The sequence below is a fragment of the Colletes latitarsis genome, chromosome 3 (genome assembly GCF_051014445.1).
Source record: "Colletes latitarsis isolate SP2378_abdomen chromosome 3, iyColLati1, whole genome shotgun sequence".
Taxonomy (NCBI): domain Eukaryota; kingdom Metazoa; phylum Arthropoda; class Insecta; order Hymenoptera; family Colletidae; genus Colletes; species Colletes latitarsis.
Window position 1 is genome coordinate 38,255,454 of NC_135136.1, and position 19,185 is coordinate 38,274,638.

The following is a 19,185-nucleotide window of genomic DNA, read 5'->3' on the forward strand; positions in this document are numbered from 1 at the left end:
TGTATCTTTGCCCCGCGGTACACGCTTTAAAGTCATTATTCACGGCCGGCCGGGAACTTTAATCGCGAAAAGTTTAATCACGCGATTCTAAAATTATCTGCCGGCGTGCGAAGGATTTCGTAGACTTGGCGGAGGTCGAAAGCGTAGGTGTGGTTGGGCGAAACAAGGAAAAACGAAACTGGAAACAACGGAGTACCTTCGTTCGTTGTTGATACTAAACCCACGTTTAATATTTCACAGCCACGTTCGCCTAATGCAGACAAGTCTGACATTCTCCTGCGGTCTGTCCTCGATTTTAACTCGAAACTTCGCGTACGAGGTAAATTGCGCTGAATGTATTCGTCGAACCTTCGTTTTCATTCGTCTGACGACGTCTTAACTTGGTCAGCGTATTCTATATTACGAATAAATGTGGCAGTTTAATTGGTATTTACTTGATTCATGATTTAATTTGTTAAATATGGGTAATATGATTCAAGCAATGGTGGTTTAAACGGCCAGGCAAAAGGATTTCAAGTAAAATTCGAAAATGTTTGTCGGCGGTATTCGAAGCCGCGTCCGTCGAATTCCCAGCGAAGCAGCGTTCCGATACGAATTCGAATATAATCGACGTAGATATGCCAGTTTGTAACTATGGGAGCGACAGTTTCAATGGGACCGTGTTACGGATGACTGGTTTCGCGAACGATATGCATATCGCGTTCCAGTCGAAGCGAGCGCCGCGTCTCTCGCGAGATGCCACCCACGAAACGAAGAAGGGCCTTACGAGATTTACGTGCATTACGCGTGGCGCTTCGGGAATGCCTACCGGTTGAAAACCGATCGGATCTTCTGGGCAAATTGCTACGTGGATGGCTATTGATTCCAGATATCCCTGTATCCGCGACGAACTTCCAGATACTTTTCGAGATCGAGTCACACTCTTTTCCGTCGAGAATTTAATAGGAAAATCAAAGTATAATCATTCACGAGTCTTTCTTTTACTATTATTGTTAGATATTCAGTGGAAATAGGTTGTGGTAATAAATGATCTTTACTATTCTATTCGTTCTGAAAATCGCGTGAACAACGGTCCTCGGTTGCCCCACCATAATCATCCTTGTTACCTTAGAAATGCAACAATTATTCCTAAATTTGAATTATTACACTGTGAAACATTAGATCCTGCGAATGTAAGCTCCGTGTAAGTCCGTAAAAAGGGTTAAATTGTATTTTTCGATAATAATAACAAAGTAACGCGAACCAGGAGCAAGTTTGTCGCTCAGAGACCGAAACGGAAGCCGAACCGTGGCGTTAAAAACAGTCGTTGGTAAGTTTACCGATAAAAAAGTTGCCGTGTGCAACCGAGCCGGTGGAAATGAAGTCTGAACTGGGTCATTTGACATGGTTGCGGACAGGGAAACCCGTTAAATAGGGAACTAACAGTAATTAACGCTGCACCCAGGATCGGTCAGCGGCCACGTAAATTCTTGTGGCTTCCACGAACTTCGATCGCGGTTATGGCGTCGGGGACGGGCTGTATGTACTCGCGCGAGCATCGTCCGCGAAATTCCGAACGACAACGAAAGAATCCGTGATGGGGGGACAATAGGCCATCGCGGAAAAAGAAAAACTCCCTCCCCGTCGACGGTTTTGGAAAGCGACGGGCGTCAGAACGAGGCGGAGGGAAATAAGGGTTGAGAGAAAGAAGAACGGAGGGGGAGGGGGCTTGTAGCCGGAGAAGCAAGCGTCGGAAGTTTGAAGCCCTTAATTGCTTTTTAAAACTTTCAAGTTCGACTCGGGTCCCGGACCCCTCCGGTTCTTCGTCCCCGTCCCGGTCGCACCCTTTGCATTCCGCTTCGGAATGTTCAATATTAGTTTTCCCTATCGGAGCTGCAAACACGTTCGGCATCGGTCGACGCGGAAGGGTGCTCGAGCGGGGCCAGCGCCAAAAAGGACACCCGATACGCAAGGAACCGGGAGGGAAAAGGAGAAAAAGCGTAGCCGTCGATAACTAGCCTCGGTTTTTGCACTCGAAGCAATTAACGCTGCCCCGGAAAAGAAGCCGCGGCGCCTCCGAACCCGGGACCAGGGGTCGCCTCTATTGGTCTGTCCATCCTCCAGGGGGGGGGGGGGGCGTCGAGCTCACTTTTCTTTCGCGAAACTCCGCGAAACCGTAAAGTGCCCCGTTCCTCCAACTTCCCACCGGTCCTTCTTTTCTCCGTTTCGCACGCGCCCGCCGAGCTTTCAACCAGAAAGATACTTTTATTGGGTCCGAAAGTTTCGTCGCGCGAATCGCCCGATCCGTCCGAACGGTTCGACGCCGGATAAATTGCCCGAATCCACCAAGATCTCATTTCGACGCCCAGCCATTTTTCCGCCTTTGTTCTTACAAGGGAATTCTCGTTTCTCCATCTTCGTTATTGCAAGGAAAGATTGCCACACGAAATTGGAGATGTTCTATTTAACCCTTAGGTGGATTCTCAATCTCAATTGAATTATTTTAATAAATGGAAATCAACTTTCCTTCAAAGCATTTAAAAAATAATGAACTGACGCAGCGACCTTAATAATCTACTTAAGGGTTAACAATATTATAACAAAGGAATGTCTTAGTGAATAGTTTCCTAATCATCACTGATTGACAACTCTTAACACCTCAGGAATAAATTCTGGATCGTCGTGCGTCCTGGCGAACGCGGCGTCTGACCATTTCTCGATATTACTACTTGCGTTAGTCTTTCTACTCTTTCAGCTCGTGTTATAGCGACAGGAATTTTAAATATTGATAATCTATCATATACAATTAAACACTACTATAGCACTATATAATTAAATTAACCCCAACTAGCTTCAGATTAATCCTAACATCGATTTAAGTAGTAATAACCGATATTAGTCGGACGTGTCAGTCAAATATTGGAAATCAGTTTTCTTGGAAACAAAGACTCCGATCAAAAAATTGAACTCTACCCTTTCGACTTAGTTTTATACAAGGGTTCACCCCCCGTGCCTAATTATACCGTCCACCTCCCCCTACGCATCCTGTTTCGCCGGTCTTATTTTAGGTTTCCCGGTAACGATACGCGTTTAATCTACATTTCGATCCATATTGCATGAGCGCCGCGATACTCCTCGACCAAATGTCCATTCAAATACGGGGCGAAACGGTATTGCGAAGGGGTGTTCGCCACGATGGCGGAGGATTGCTCGTATCTTCACCCTCGAGGTTCTCTCTCGACTCCGGGAGCCTCGAGGAGGGTTCGAACCTTTTCGAGACGAGTATTTTTTCGCGGGAATCCTTCGCGACCGATATTACTCGCCCTCGAAATTGGAACGTGCTTTCTGCGTTCGACTCCGACGCGAGGTTAATCGTTTGGCACGGTCCGAGGGAACGTTGCTGGAAAATGGAGGTTGCAGGAACAAAGAAAAGGAAACGAACGAACTTAGGCCGTAGCGGGGTGTTCCGCTCCGACAAAAGGCTTCATCTCGCGATCCATTATCGTTCGTTATATTCGGAATTCTGACTAATCTCGTTTCTCTTTCTCTCCGGAGCGCGTTCCTTCGACTACGAGAGTCTTTGTGACACTTGGGACCATTGTTCGACGTTGATATTGGAACTCTCTAGCCCGATTATGCCCGTAGTAATAGCGTTAAGCAATTAAGTCGAAACTCTTCCGGCGTGGCGTTAAAAATACAATTAAGGGACGGGACGGTGTAGGTGCGTCATTTTCAATATTCCTGGCCCCTCGACGACGCCGAGCGTCGGGCTAAATCTTTTATAGCGCGGCCCTCGGAGGGACCGGGGGTGCCATTTGCTCGCGTCGCGAGTGACATCTTTAACTTTCTAAATGGGATCTCGTCGCTCGGATTCAACGACTGCTGGGAAGGATAATCGCGAGCTACGAGTCCTCGCAAGATAGACGCACGGGTCAGGGATAAGGGTAAGAAATCGTGGGGGCGAAGACGGGACGAGAAAGAGGGAGAGATTTCAACGTTTCGAGAGCGAGGAACAACAAAGTTTCTTAATGAAGAATAACGCTCCCACCAAAGGAGAGATATTTCCACTTAAACGAAGGCCTCCGTTAGTCGTCTCTTCTTTGCTTTCAGTCGACGGGAATTGCTCTCCATTCCTCCCTTAATCTCTCGTTGCTCCTCGCAGAACGTCGCGTTACGACTTCTTTCTATACCGATAGCACCATTACACCCCGATCGACTTTCGCAGCATCTTACAAAAGAGACTCGGTATTCTCGTTCGATGGTTCGATAAAATCGATTCTGTCTTTTATGTACGAACGATCCTTTCGCGAAAACAATCAACTTTATTCCGTCATAGTACTCCAAGAAGCACCCCACTCCTTATTTTTTATTTCGTGATAACTGAACTCGCCTAATACTATTACAAAACTTAAAATATATTGGGCAGAGTCGAACACTTTTATTTTTACTTATAACCTTGATAAAAATCGATAGCGAGTAGGTGCTGACATTTTTCGGCTAAATTAAAAAATTTCAAATCGTTCTAAAAAAATTATTTTTGTTTGCAGGGGTCCATTATAACCATTTTTGGTGAATAGACATACCCCTGAAATCCTACGCAGTTCCGAGAAAAAAATTTATTACTGAAAATATAATGTCTGACCATAACTGTCTGTTACCCTGGAAATTGAAAAGTTTCAAATCATTCTAAAAAAATTATTTTCATTTACGGGGGTCAATTCCAATCATTTTTGGTGAGGAGGCATATCCTCGAAATCTTACTCATTTTCGAGGAAAAAATTCATTACCGAAAATATACATTGGATGTAGGGTCTACTCGTATGTCTCGTGTATGGTAAAATTCAGTTTCTTTGCTTTCTTATTTTGTTTCTGCCAACGCGTAGTACACCATGCTATTTTCCTTTAGAATCCCCGTAAACAATTAACTAGCTAGGCGAGCGACCGAGCCCGAGTAGAAACATTTTTCGTTTCTCCGTCCGCAAGTTCCATTCAAATCGGACGCATAAAAAATCGTACACGGTCCCGCGAAACAGGACGAAGTTTCCCCCCGTAGAGGGCCAAAAATTTTCCCCAGAAAATGAGCGACTCTATATTCCATTCGCCGCTTCCCTCCCCATCCTCCGGGCACTTAAGGAATTCCAGACTGCATAAAACTAAGAGAAACTCTTTGGATGTTGGAACAGCGAAATTCCTCGAGCGAAAGTTTCCGCGTCGCGACGGTTCGCCCGAAATTGTTACGGATCCGCCATTGTGCCCGCGGAAGGGTTTATCTGGATTCAAAGCGGGTCCTATCGATCGTTCCCCGGGCATGCGACGCGTTTAATTTTCTTAATGATCGAGGCTGTCGGGCTCTCGCGGTGGGAAGAGAGAGGTTTGGACAGAAGCGTGGCTCTGTACGACGTCGTCAAAGAGGCTACGCCGATAGCGTCAGATCGCGTGATTCCGTTCGGGCTTCTCACGCGATGCCCATTTCCTCCTATCGACCTTCCATCTCCTCGGGCCGACTCGCAGCGGCGTGGAATCTTTCGATCTTGTGGGATCTAGGTCGCTCGACGCTCTCTGTACCCTATCCCGACCTATCCAATTCAGGTAAACGGCGCCCAATTGTCTCGACGGGGGCGAGCGTAGGCGCGGAAACACGTGAGCCGCCCCCGACGATACCCGGGGATGGCAGCCACGACGATTATCGAAGAACTCGAATGGCCGACGCGTGAGTGGCCTGCGGAATCCCCCATAGCCGGACGACTGCGTAATTCCGCTGTCCGTTCTAAATTACGAGGGAACGTTACAGGGGGAGGGTCGTCGATTTTTCACTCACGGCGCACGTCTCGCCGTTACCCGGTTAAGTGTCCCGCGTTCCCTTATCTGGCGTTAATAAAACGATAACGGGATAATTCGGTCAACCCGCTACGGAACGTTGAATACCAATGCGACTCGGTAACAGTGAAATTTCAGGACCCGCCTAGGAGGTTGTTTCGACTTTAATCGCGGGGAGATGTTTCAGAATTTCATTGCCGTGGGACGATTAGGTTAACCAGGGGGGACGATTCGGACTGATAGAGATACGCCCGGTGTACGGTTGCGAATTAATTCGGGGGTCCTTTCGAGGGAAACGCTTTTAAACCAACCCGAGAAATTAGGTTGATTTGTCAGTCCTATATAGAGTCAAAATTCTCTACACGATCGTCGATACGGGATATCAAGTTCTTCGTTGCAACCCTTCAGCTTTGAACTATTTTATTAATGAAAATGTATTTACATCGTGATGAAACTCCAATGCACGATCAACGAGAAACAGAGAAAAAGAGAACAAGAGTATTAATGATAGTATCTGAAAGGGTAATGAGATTCTGGCCGGACGAAAGTATCCTGTAATGAAAGATTGATAGACGCAGGATCGTCGCGAGGAATCTGATCATTATAATTAGTTTAGAAGGAGCCGATAAAGGCTCCCCGGTCGAATGAAACATTAACGAGACTGCATCTGGCCAATGTTCCAATCAAGTGTGATTGTTCGAAATTGTGAGTGGTCGAGGACCCCAGCGTTTGGCACACAACGCGGATCGATATCCATGTTTCGAGGTCGACCACCACCGGTGGATAGGAATACCATTGCCGGTATTGTACCGGGAGGCCAACCCTCCCGTGTCCCTTCTTTTCGAGGGTGCAGCCTGTGCGGGCGCACGACAGACACAGATTATCGGTACACACAATGCGGAATTGATCCCTGAGGCATGCCTCTACGTAAAACTTTCGGAGATGAAAATGCTCCGGATTGATTGCTCGCTCGTGCTTCACGTGGGAACGTTCGGGCTGCGTCACGTGAACAAACCGAACGCGTTTCGTCGGCATATTTATTAAACGCTGCCAGAGGGTATCTCGTAACAAGGTGTTCCTAAGTTCTTTGGGTTACTTGTCTTCTTCGAGCTAGAGAATAGGGTGGAAGCTTGTATTATTTTTAAGCAAGCTTTAATCGTTTGTAATAATCCCTTCCGCGGCGCTCTCTTTGCACGGGAACTCCAAACTGGTCGGTTTTGGGATAAACTATTCTCATTAGCCTCGCGTTTGTAATATTTGATTCGTTCTCGAGACAGTGTATCCTTTAATTATTTTGAGCAACGATTGAAACGCAAGTTTCGTACGAGTGCGCGCAGATTTCATACGCGATTTCATCGCAAAAGCTGCGCGTACGGGGCTAGCACTAATTTTCCAGCCGCCGTACAAAACCAAGCGTACACTATTTTGTGCTTGGCGCCGCGCCAAGGGCCAAGTAAATACCACGTATCGCGAGGATAACGTCGTTCCGTTTCTGGATAGGTGAATCGCGATTGGATCCAGTCGGTCACCGGTTAATACGAAATCCCACGTTTCCCACAACCTTGATATCTTATTTTAATCTAATAACTCAGTATAAACAATGGACAAACAGCATTAGATATTTTCAAACCGTGTCACGGATAATCACTCTTGGAATTATTAACCCTTAAGTGGACTCTCAATCTCAACTGAATTATTTTACTTAATGTTGATTTTTACCAAATTGGTACATAGAAATCAACTTTGCAAACTTGCATAAATTTTCAAATAATTACATTGATATGTATTATGTAATATTAGTTTAAACTTGTGAAGTCCTATACCATCCACGTTTCTTAATACTAGATAAAAACTTCGTCCGATTAACGAGACTTATTCGATTGCTGAAATAGTAGTCACACTTTTGATTATTAATATATAAAATTACAGACAAAACTCTTCCAAGCCCCGATCGTTGGGTTCACCGAGTTAATTGTGAGTCTGCTTGTCTTTCTGGCGATCGATTCTTTCGCGTGTCGAGTTTGAGCACAGGGAGCAATCGGATCGCGGATTAATTAATTTCGGCTCGATAACGGGGGAGGTAGCATTGAGAAGCGAGTGTTGACTTTCGAGGATCGCGGGGGTTGAAGGATAGATTCGGTCGGAGCGCCTATCTAATTTCACCTCGTCGATATAATTCGATCGCGATAAATTCCACGCGAACGACTACGAGGGAAATATTACTCCAGGCAGGCGTGGCGGCCGCCCTTCGAATGCGATTTATTCGATTCCGTGTTATTCGCCACTCTATTACGACGCCCCGCTAATCAACTTACGCCGATTTCGTTTTAGTCGCCCTCCCCCGACCAGAAACGAAGGTAAAATCGGAAGGGGGAGGGAGAGGCGTCAGAGGCTTAATCTGAAAGCAGGAGTTCGTCGATAACGGGACACGGGTTAACGCAATGTACACGGGAACGCTTTTCCCTCTTTCGAAACACTGCAATATTCGACTAGCCGTCACGGAGGATATTGCGAAAATAAAAGGGTTAAATTAAAAATTCTCGGTCGAGTGCTTCGTCCTTCGACTCGAGAATATTCCTACGGAATTTGTACGCGAAAGCACGAAGAGAGCCTCGACCGACCCCATACCCGAAGGCTTCGACTTTTATAGCAACCAGGGCATAAAAGGCGGGGGCTTTGTGCCTCCGTAAGCTGTCTTTATCGATATTTTTCGATAACAAAAGTGAACGACCCGACCGAACCGTGATTTCCCATCCGACACAGGCACGTCCGGACTCGATGCCCGTCCGGGCACATGCTTCTCGTGGACACCACGGTTGGGCAGAAACGGGCAAATTTCATTATTTTAATCTTTTTAAACAGGCATTCGAGCTAGTCTGTCATTTTTATTTGTTATTCGAAAATAAGAAACGTGATAGGTAACATTTTCTGTAGGCTACGTTTAGCTGTAGGCATCACGAAGGCGATACTAGTGTGGTGTATCTCCTACACTCGCCAGTAGAGGGCTACGGTGAACCTGTACCTCTCTCGCAAGTACTCGACTATTGAATATGCTTCCTACAATGGCAAGCGCCACACTAGTGTTTCGTGTCACATTCTTTGTAGGATTTATCTTCTGGGAATCTTACAACATGGGTATAGAACAGAATAAATACGTATTTGATACTTTCAAGAAAACATTGATACATATTTGACGATATAGATATTTTCTCTGGGATGTTTTCATCCTAGTCTGAGTCTAGCAACTCCATCCAAGGTTCAGACTTGGAAGCCAGGCATACCAAGACAGAAAACAATGACGTTTTGAGGGTCGTACAATAAAGAATCCTTGTTTGACTCTTTACGAGTATCGTTTACGTGACATTTTGCTTTGTATTTTGCAGAACGACACGATGCGAGTGGTGTGGCAGTACCACGTGGAGGAGCCAGTGTCCGTGACCGGAAGGTTGCCAGAGCATGGTGCCGTACGGGGATCGAGGCCTCTGTATCTGGTGCAGGGTGGCGCCCAGTCGAAGCAAAGCTCCCGCAACCAAGAAGCCGAGCAGTCGCTTAAAACGTGGGACATATTGAACCAGCAGGTTGGTATCGAAGTCATTTATCCACGTCCTCTCGCGGCTCCCAGACGATCAATTACCGCCACGCTGTATTTTATCCTTATGCAACGAACCTCGTCGACCGGGGCCGTACCCCGTTCGACGGCCGATGATGCGCGAAACCTGGCGGGGATCGCGTGGGCGGAAAATTATGGTGTAATACGAGCCATTGCGTGGCGAATATCCCATAATATGATTATACCGCGAGGAAGAAGGATACGCCGCGGCCCAGCGTGTTGTCTTACGTATGCATAATGATACACCCTGGGCGTAGGTGGTAATAATGTAATGGATAGGTGTTCGCCGGATTTTCGGTGTTAAGAAAATTAACGGTTCGCGGGGTGGATCGTTCGCGAGAAACGAGCTGGATATTTTGGTGCGCAACGATAATAACTTGGGGCACTCTCCACGCTGTAGATTTTTGATCGTTCATCCTAACCGCCACCAGGGAAATATCATTGGGAAGTTTGATAAATCCCTGCCACATGTTTTCAAAAAAACAATGCTTCTCAAGATGTAAGGATTGAGTTTAAAAAATATTTGGTTGCATCGATGAAACTACGGGTATCGGGACGGAAGAATCGTCGATGAAAGGATCTACGAATCGCGAGAGTACCCAGATCCGGTAGCCAAGGAGAGTTTTACGAAATTGACTTGGCAGTCAACATATTTAAACGAACCTTTCATCCTTGTCTTGAGGCCACCACTGTTGCAGCGCCCGTATGCCATGCATCGTATCAATTCCAACAATTCCATCTAGCGATGACTGGTGCCAAAAAGGAAGATACCGCGTTCGCACAAAGAACGCCTAGTGGAATCGGAGAGCATCCACTGCTTTCATGCAGACCCTAACGCAATCTCGCCACATGGCCGCTAATTTCGTTGGCCGGTTGCTGCCCGACTCTGTCCGCAATCTGTTCGAGCAAAGGGGGCCATTATTCGTCCGTTCGAAGGCGCTCGAATTTTTGTTGCTCCGTCCAAACAGTCCATTCACGCTTCCGTTTCGCTAAAAAGAAACCGACCACGGAATTCCCCAACGTCTAATCTAATTAATCGTTAATCTATCTCCTAAACCGATCGTTGGGCACGAGCAGCTTAATTCTTTGCGCAGGAAATTTCCAACTAGTCCATTCACGCTTCTATCTTTGATAATCTACTTCCTAAACTGATCATTGGGTAGCGTAATTCTTTGCGCAGGAAATTTCCAACTCGGTAAATGTATTAAAAAATGCACGGTTCCGCGATCCGCTGCGAGCTAAATTTCACGGGAAAATCGCGGCCAGTTTCCCCGGTTACCTGATACGATCCGCCTATCGACAGTCGACTTGTTTTATTCGAGCGTATTATAGAGGATCAATTAAGTACCGAATATCTAGTTTTATCTTCGACGGTGCACCGGGGTTTATTCGAAGAATTTGATAATTACATATTTTGGCCACGTTCCGTGGATTTTGTTCCAGCGTCGGGGCCGGGTGGGATGGAACTCTGTTCGCGCGCGAGATGAATGTTCGAACGCGTTTAACGTTCAGGCCGGCGCGAGTGGATTTTTATCGGATGCAAGCCGCGGAGCATTGTGCGCCGAATTTATGACGGCATAAATCTTAACCGGGTCACATCCGGCAAAAACTATTCGTTCATTAGCGTCGCCGGGTCATAGATTATGGGTCGACGCTATCGCCGGGGATCGGACAATGCTAATTCCACGGACTGCCGGGCTTGCTTATAGTTTATATCGACTGGGGGTAGAACGGTTATGCAGTGGATTTACGCGATTCGTACCGCCCGGGTAGAGATCGATCATTTCGCGAACAGAAAAAGAGAGGACGGGGTAGGAGTACTCGACTTCTGGTTGGCAATATTTTCCGCGGCTGTTGTAAGAAAAAGCTCGGTTCGATGAGCCGGACGTAAATGGAGTCGTAAAAACGACGCAATTCGTAAATACAGAAATAAGGAACGAGCACAGGGACGCGTTCCACGTACACATGCACGAAAAATCGGAACTGTACGGTCGACTTCCGTTCGAGCGTCTTTCACGTTTTAGTGCACCTCGTAAAAACCCTGCGTTTCAAAGGAACGCTTTATTCACGGTTTCTGAAATTTTCCACGGGCTTTCTCGTCGAAATATATATATATATATTATTATTACTAATTATACGTAAAAAGGAACGAAGAATCGATGTTAAAAAAAATTACAGAAGCATCCACGCTGTTGTTAATCTTATATGTGTGTATGTTTTGTTCCGCTGATAAATTGGCGCGTCGATATTTTCGAATAATTCAATCGAGCGACGCGTGTCGTGTAATGGAAGCGACGGGCGAACGGAAAGGGTGCATTATCAGGAAACCGGGGAACGAAATAATAAATTGGAACTGCGGGGGCGGACGGGGGCCGCGGCGTTGAAACCGAACGACGCTAATTTCATCAGCTCTGTTTACAATTTATATCGAATGGAATCGGCCGGGGCGGGCTCGTTTCGGTGCTCATCACGCTGTAACAAATTACCGCTTCTCCGAACTGGAAAGAAATTACCCGTTCGCCCGGCAAATGAAACGATGCCGCGTCTCTTTCGCCCTTTGCTTCGATACCCCGCCGCCATGGAATTGTTTGTACTCGGTCGAGTAATAAGTTCATTCGGTTTTCGAGGACCGTACACTTTTCCAGATACCTCGTCTGTGAATTCCTGCGAGGAGATCACTTTACGCGACTCCTTTATTATTTCCAACAGTTCAAAAATAATGAAAGAACGGTCCCTGATTTATTAAATGACTAGACAATTTAACTGTGATCTCAGATTCTGTGCAGTCGAATTTAAATTTTTATCAAGTTATAGCGGTTCTATTTTTCGAATTTTACCATGAGAAGCACCCCTGTTCGAGGGTTGGCACCCAGGGGGTGGACAGCGAGGACATTAAAGTTAGCAGCGCGTCGCTTATCTCAGCCGGGTCCCTCGTCCGTTCTTCTTAGTTCTTTCTTGCCCGAATGCTACTTGTTCTTCGTTAACTACGTACGCGGAAGTTCCGCGGCGGTCGAATAACTTTTGTATCGCGTCCGCGATGAATATGAATGTCTGCGGGCACAAAGAGACGCCAGCTTGTTAGAACGGGTTTGCATTCATTCGGCTTCCCCTTTCCAGGCAACGATACTTTTTCCCCGCGGACCATTCTCGCGACGAATCGAAAGCGAAACTTCGCCGACGAGAGTCGAACTCGCCCGCGGCTGACTCCAAGGCTGAGCGTCTTCCTCGCCCCGGTCTTATTATTTCCAGATGTTCGTGTTTTTTTTCTCAGGGGGAGGGGGACACGTGTAATTGCTATAACAGACTCTGTCCAACGCTATAGCAATTAGTGACGCGCTTAAAAATTCATCGATAAATTCGAAATACAACGTTCCGGAAATTTAATTATCCAAATTCGGGACTAACATTTCGTGTAACCGAATCGTATAGTAAGAATTCAGCAATCTTTCCGCTATTCATTTTTTCATTCGTACAGAGGATCCAATTAATCGAGCACACGGAATTCCAATAAAGTTTTATACCCGTTTCCAAACCGATCTTCCAACAAAAATTAATTATTCGTACTCGAGTCGATCTGATCAACTATAATTTTATCTTCGGTTATTGTTCCGACAGGCCTGTACCGTATTAACGCCTAATTCACGATACTTTACCGTAGAAAATTGAGAGTGGCACCTCCAGTTTAAAATTGATTAAATTACTTTCGTCCGTGGCATTTCTCTAGTCTTATTTTAAAAAATCAATACAGTTATAAGTTCGCGCGAATCGACCCAGTTCTTTCGAACGCAACGCGCTCGGTGCGGCTCTTATAATCTCGAATAGAGGCATTGGGAACTGAAATACGACGTGTACGCGACGCTGTATCTCGGCGACAGCCCTTTTTCACTTCGACGCAACGAGTTCCTCCTTCGAGACGCGACTAGATTCGAGCTACGAAACGGATCGCGACGCGTTATTAGCTATTTATGCGAAAGCGCGAGCAAAAAGTCGACGCCGTAGCTGGGAAACGGGAAAGAACGAAATATGAAGTACCTACGCGGGTCGACCGGTATAAAACGCGTTTTTATGTGGTCCGTGCTTCAAAAGAAGCCTGCCATTTGAACGCATAGCACGCGAAACGCGGCATACCCGGAGGATAATTATCGTCTCCTCTCATTCCAAGAAACGAGACACGGTCGGAGAAGAAAAAAAGACGACCAAGAGTGAGACGCGCCCGTGAATCGCTCGCATGATAACGTTTGTTCGCGCTAAATTCACGGAGACGGACCCCTCTGGGGCCTTTCTAATCCTTGCAATTTTTAATATCCATCAATTACTGCACCCATGTTGTTAAAATAATTCGTTTATCTACAAGACGCGTAGGATATTTGTGTTGATTATTTGAGAAATTCAGCGCACTGTCGAAAATTAAGTCGTAAGGCAAGGGATTAACTCGAGTATGGCCGTCAATTTGTGAACTGTCCAGTGCTTCGTGGAAATCGGTAATTGGGGATCTCTGCATCTCTTCGAGCGGTGCCAGTGCACGAGCATCTGTCTGCAAAGCGATTTTTAATTTACTCTCGTTGTTCACGACACAATTAATAAGTTTTTAGGTTTAATTGTTTAACACGTCTGCGTTTTCGTTTCATTTACAATTTTCGTGGTGGTGGAAACATTTGGAGTGGGGAAATAGGCAGTTAGGCGCGGTGATTATGAGAAGGACTCGAACAGTCGCGATCCAGTCGAGAGACGGCAAGTAAGTATCGAAGGCCCGTGTTGTCCCATAGCGATTTGTTTGTTGATCAATTCTGACACGTTCCCTGGCTGTTCGGGCGTGTATCGGCATCTTTAATTTGCAATATTATAATTCCCAATGCTCGTGCTCCGATGTCTGTAGTCGATTGTTGAGCATTCCTCGCAACTGGTGCCAAGCGAGGTCGAGTACATGGGCGAACTCGATGGCGAGAGTTCCGGATTTGGACCATGACAATATGGTACAACTTTGAAATCGCTAATGGGTCGAGCTTGTTTACAATTCTGTACAAACTCGTTATATCCTCGAGATTTAAGAAATTTCTTTACGAGTTACAGGGAAGTCACAAACACGGAGATTTTGCATTTTATATTATTAATTCTGTTTCAATAAATAAGCGATGGTTTCTCGAGAAGTGGTCGCGTGAGGATAGTCCCTTTAACGCGGACTCGCGGCTCAGAAGCCATAGAGGAAGAATCGTAAACACAGCTCCGAAGCCTAAATCTCAGTTTCGCCCGTGGGCGTTCAGCATATTCGACCGCAAAACAATAAACGCAGTCGTCCTTCTCGGTAATCTTGACATCGATAATTTCGCAGAAGCGCGTGGGAGAATCCGGCGGCGCATTGGGGCTTAGGGCAGCCGAGGAGTACGGCCGCGAAAAAAGAATTGCAATTTTCTCCCGGGACGCTGCCTCGGTCGCGCACAGCCCCCGCGGCTGCAACTCGAACCATCCTTTCCCTCCGCGTCTTTTTTCTTCCTTTTCTTTTTCTCCTATATATCCGACGCGATCTTCGACGTCAAAATAAACACGGTCCCGGGATCGATGCTCGGGGATTTTTATTTGATCGTTAAAACGCTCGTGATCACGATGGATCCTTCCAATCGACGCTCGATTCCTCGGATGATGGAACATCCAAAGCGTAGATTAAATTTTTCAATAGCACGCTCTTCTGGAGCAGATGTCGATTCCTTTCGCGAATTTATGTGAAATATTTAATATTCCGTGGAATATAATATGGAAGTAAATATAATAGACTCTTTTAATCGACGTTCCAGGGAAGCCTGTTATTTATTTACCCAATTTAAATTCTATTTTTTCCACCGTGTCGGAACCAGCGACCCTCTCCGCGTGAATTTGTTTTTAGCGAGAAATTTAGTATTCAGGAGCTCCTCCCGGTGACTTTATGAGCTCCCGGTCGAAGAATAAGTTAACGCGAGATGATAAAGTAACTCTAAAGCTCTTACCCCGCGGTTAAGAAACGGCAACAAGAAATAAGTGGAACAAGCAATGCGCGATGAGCGACTTGCGCGGGCGCGGACGTACTTCTTATTCTATTAGACGTGTCGGAAAACTTGGAATACAATCATGCATAATGAAATGAGGTGTACGCGAAGCTCGCGGTGCCGGGAATGCACGACGCGCATTCGCGACGAAGTGTATAATGTTACTTTGGCAATTTGCTGTTCGACGGTTGTCGAGCCGCGTCTCAAACGCCGCGTTATACATAATTTATTTACATTTAGCTTCCTGAAAATTCTTATTTGGCAAACGACGACGTTACGGAAACGTGAGGAATTGAAATACATTGACGTTCGCTTGCGCTACGGTAATTCGAAAATTGACTTACAGATCGATCTCCGTCGATCGGGTCAAGCGTTCGGGTAAAAAATAAATTTTAACACGCTGCATCTAGACGTGATTCGTTTGCCAAGCGAACGTCGGAGAAGGACGGTACCGGATTTAGATTACTCGGCAAATTTGCCTCGAGTGACTAATAAATAATATTGGCCAAAGGAAACGAGCGATTATACGCGTTTAAGAAAAGCAGCGGCCTTTGGAGCGCTTAATAATCTGATTTTACGTCGCTAAATATTTCACGGAGAAATGGTGCATTTGCGTAATATTCGAATACGGTTGTTTACGTCGAATTTATTTTAAAATTGAGTTGTATATGCTCGCTCTCTCGTCAGCTAATATTTCCTCTTTATGCTTATAAGATAAAAGGGGATCGAAAAACGAGTCGAACGGATTAACAATGCGTGTAATTGCATTAATTTTTGTTCGAACGACGAACGCGACGACTGGAAAACAGAGTGAGGAGTTTGGAAACTAGTTCGTAGACGCGCAGTTTTCAAAAACAGCCGTAGTTCCGCGCGTTCTGTTCCCCGGATTAACTTCGTCACGCGAAATGTCCGGATACGAGGAACTCGGTCGAAGACAGTTGCAATTAGAAAAACAGTTTGGAGTTTGGCGTTTCGGCGATGGGAACCGTGTACGCCTCTAAATACCACGTTACTCCATTAACGGGTATAGACAGATCCTGCCGTTTCAGCCGGTTTCGTGCATCGTCGGATGAGTTCCACGGTCGCATTGTACGAGGGGCTTGTACAGGAGCGTTAACATTCGAGAAGTTTTGAGAAAGCATTAACGAAATTCCACGCGCGTGTACGGCCAACAGCATCCACCCTCGTCCACCTCCGATTCGTTTCATCCCCTCGTTACGATGCGCGAAACTTACGATAGTCCCCCCAGTATCCATTAGTTGTACTCTGTTTTAATATGAATAGACATATTTGAAGAGACACGTATTCAATTTTTTCTAAATGAAAATATGAAACTTTCAACTGTTGATTTGCAACTACATCTGTTATCGATTTCATTTTAATTTTTACACCGTTGTCTTATAAAATAGATGATGGAGTATAATGTCTCTGTTGGTCGTAAACCAACGTTGACAAGACACGCAGCTCTATGTAGGTACGGAACAATAATCCCAGCCAGCTAATTTGTAATTCAGCATCGTTGTGCACCAACGATGATTAACGCGTGCTCGAACTGAACCGTGTACACGCGTGTGCGCGAACGTATTTTCTCGTTTCGAATAATTTGTTTCGACGCGCGAGACACGTGGCAAACCGTCCGTACCAATTTCCTCCAAATTAAGTACCTATGATCGTGGGATCTTACGTTAACGAATTGGTTGTGAATTATTTTGCAGGTTCGTTTGCCCGCTGAAAAGGACTCGTTGCTCTGGCGCCGCTTCGTCAAGATACCAAACGTCGATCACAAGCAACACGTCGTCAAGGTAAGTTTCCCCAGCTATAACCTACTTACTCGTCAACTCCCCCGCGCCCACCCGCACGCATCCGTGCCATCTAAACTTGATTAAACCGAGAACGTAGATACAGATTCAACGTCGGTACGGGAACAGTAGAGTTCCTCGGATCTCGCGTGGAAATTCTCGCGAGTTACTTCGGGACTTCGGAGCAATCATTTCTTGGCGCGGTTTGCTCTTGACGTTTGCGAGACTCGATTACCGTAAACGGTTCGCAAGGCTGTTCGAAACGTCGATTCGACGGTTTGACGCGACTTCCGACTTAATGGGCCATCCCATTATTTTTACGCGTGTTCGAGGCGTTCCGAAACAGATTCCGGGAGTTTATGTGAAATCGATCCGTTCGAAGTCGTTCGAATCGGAATCGAGAATTTCTTGTCCAACTTTTCTTTATTCCGATGCCTCTAGCACTTTGTTCGCTCGAATATTCCGGAAAATATACTTAGATTATCCATTTTCTAAAATGATCGCCAACGTTCCCGTTCGAAACCGAGACCAGTCGGCAGAACGAAGCAAAAATTAACGTATAAATCGATATTTTCCATCCATCGGTGATTTACGATCGCGATAAAGCTGGAATAACTTTCTCACTGTACACATTCGATACAGTCGGTTTCTATCTACTATCGAACAGCATCTCGAGCTCGGATCGAACGTGACCACGTTACGTGACGCGATTGCATTCTCCTCTGACGAATGCGCGAGGAAAGACCGATTAGCTCGAAGATTCGGTTAAATTCGCCGTTTGAAAATCCTCTATCGTAGCCTGTTAATCAGAACAAGCGTTTAAAATTGCTTGACTTCGATACCAGCGAGACTCGACGAGATATCGATTCGTCGAAGGATCTCCGATCCGTTCGAGCGATATCGTGCGCCCGTGAAAGGCGGGTACTCGATGAATTAAGTTCTTACAAGCCCGATGAGATTGCACGTACCGGCTTCTTTCGCGTTTGACGTGTGTTGTGCCTTTTTTTCCAGTACGAGCCGGTGATACAACCCGGAAATCACAAATACTTGCATCACATGACGCTGTACGAGTGCCGCGGAGATCAGGCGAAATTGGAATCCGCCGTGAATACGTACGCCAGTGTTTCCAATCTGTCGTCTCTTCAGTGCAACACAATCGCGGCTATTTGGAGTGTGGGCTCTGAGGTATGCTACGTGACACATTTAAATGTAAATGAAGAATTAAATAAATGTCAGTCCCGAGCGGGCCGGCGCACGCCGCCCGGGAATTCCAAAAACCTGGTCAAAATGCTAATCTCGCTATCTCGAATTTATTTCTATCCGAGGCTCTCGATCTAAGGAACGCGACTGCAATACGGTATGCGGAAATACAAATTAATTGCGGAAGACTTACACGCATTTCACGTTTCATATTCGGGATACAACATTGCAATTTCTTTGTTATTCAATTTTTCGCTAAAATATTTTTCCTATCATCGTTTCACCCTCTCTTTAATTATATTTTACGGGTAAACTCGGTGCAAGGGTCGAAGTTCGCCAATCGTAATTCGAATTCATTCCCTATGCGAGTAGATCGCCGAGGCAAATTAACGAAACTTTATCGAATTCTCATACGGGACGAATATTTCGAGAAGAGAGCGGTTCGCGTCTTTTCGCATTTTCTGCCCGTGGCGTGTAAAAATATTTCGCAGGCGTAATTAAATCGCGGCGGGACGTCTCGTGTGAAATTGCCAGGCCGCCCATCGCGATCAATCGGATCTTCGCAGGACGTTCGTGTTTCCACGCGACCGCGAAGAAACGAGTTCTGCGGTGCCCTCCGTCCCCCATTGGTATGCATTACATAAAACCCAGAATTACCGCGATACGCCCAACGTTCCCGTGTCTCTTGTTCCACGATGACGTCAGATTAACATTCGCGGACAGTAATTTATCTTCGCGTAATTACTCGCGTAACTGATTCGAG

General features: G+C 46.0%; 2 protein-coding genes across 5 annotated transcripts in view; one reads left to right on the forward strand and one right to left on the reverse strand.

Moving 5' to 3' along the window:
* Olf413 (DBH like monooxygenase olf413) overlaps positions 1–19,185 on the forward strand; it is a 239,843-nt gene that overhangs the window by 210,678 nt on the left and 9,980 nt on the right. For all 4 annotated transcript variants that reach the window (XM_076762425.1, XM_076762424.1, XM_076762427.1 and 1 more), the window contains 3 exons: positions 9,180–9,374; positions 17,139–17,225; positions 18,234–18,407. In XM_076762425.1, the coding sequence (XP_076618540.1) occupies positions 9,180–9,374; positions 17,139–17,225; positions 18,234–18,407 (456 nt within the window). The remainder of the gene's footprint in view (positions 1–9,179; positions 9,375–17,138; positions 17,226–18,233; positions 18,408–19,185) is intronic.
* The window catches only part of LOC143340460 (uncharacterized), a 641,167-nt gene that overhangs the window by 28,732 nt on the left and 593,250 nt on the right, over positions 1–19,185 (reverse strand). The gene's annotated exons all lie outside the window — the stretch shown is intronic.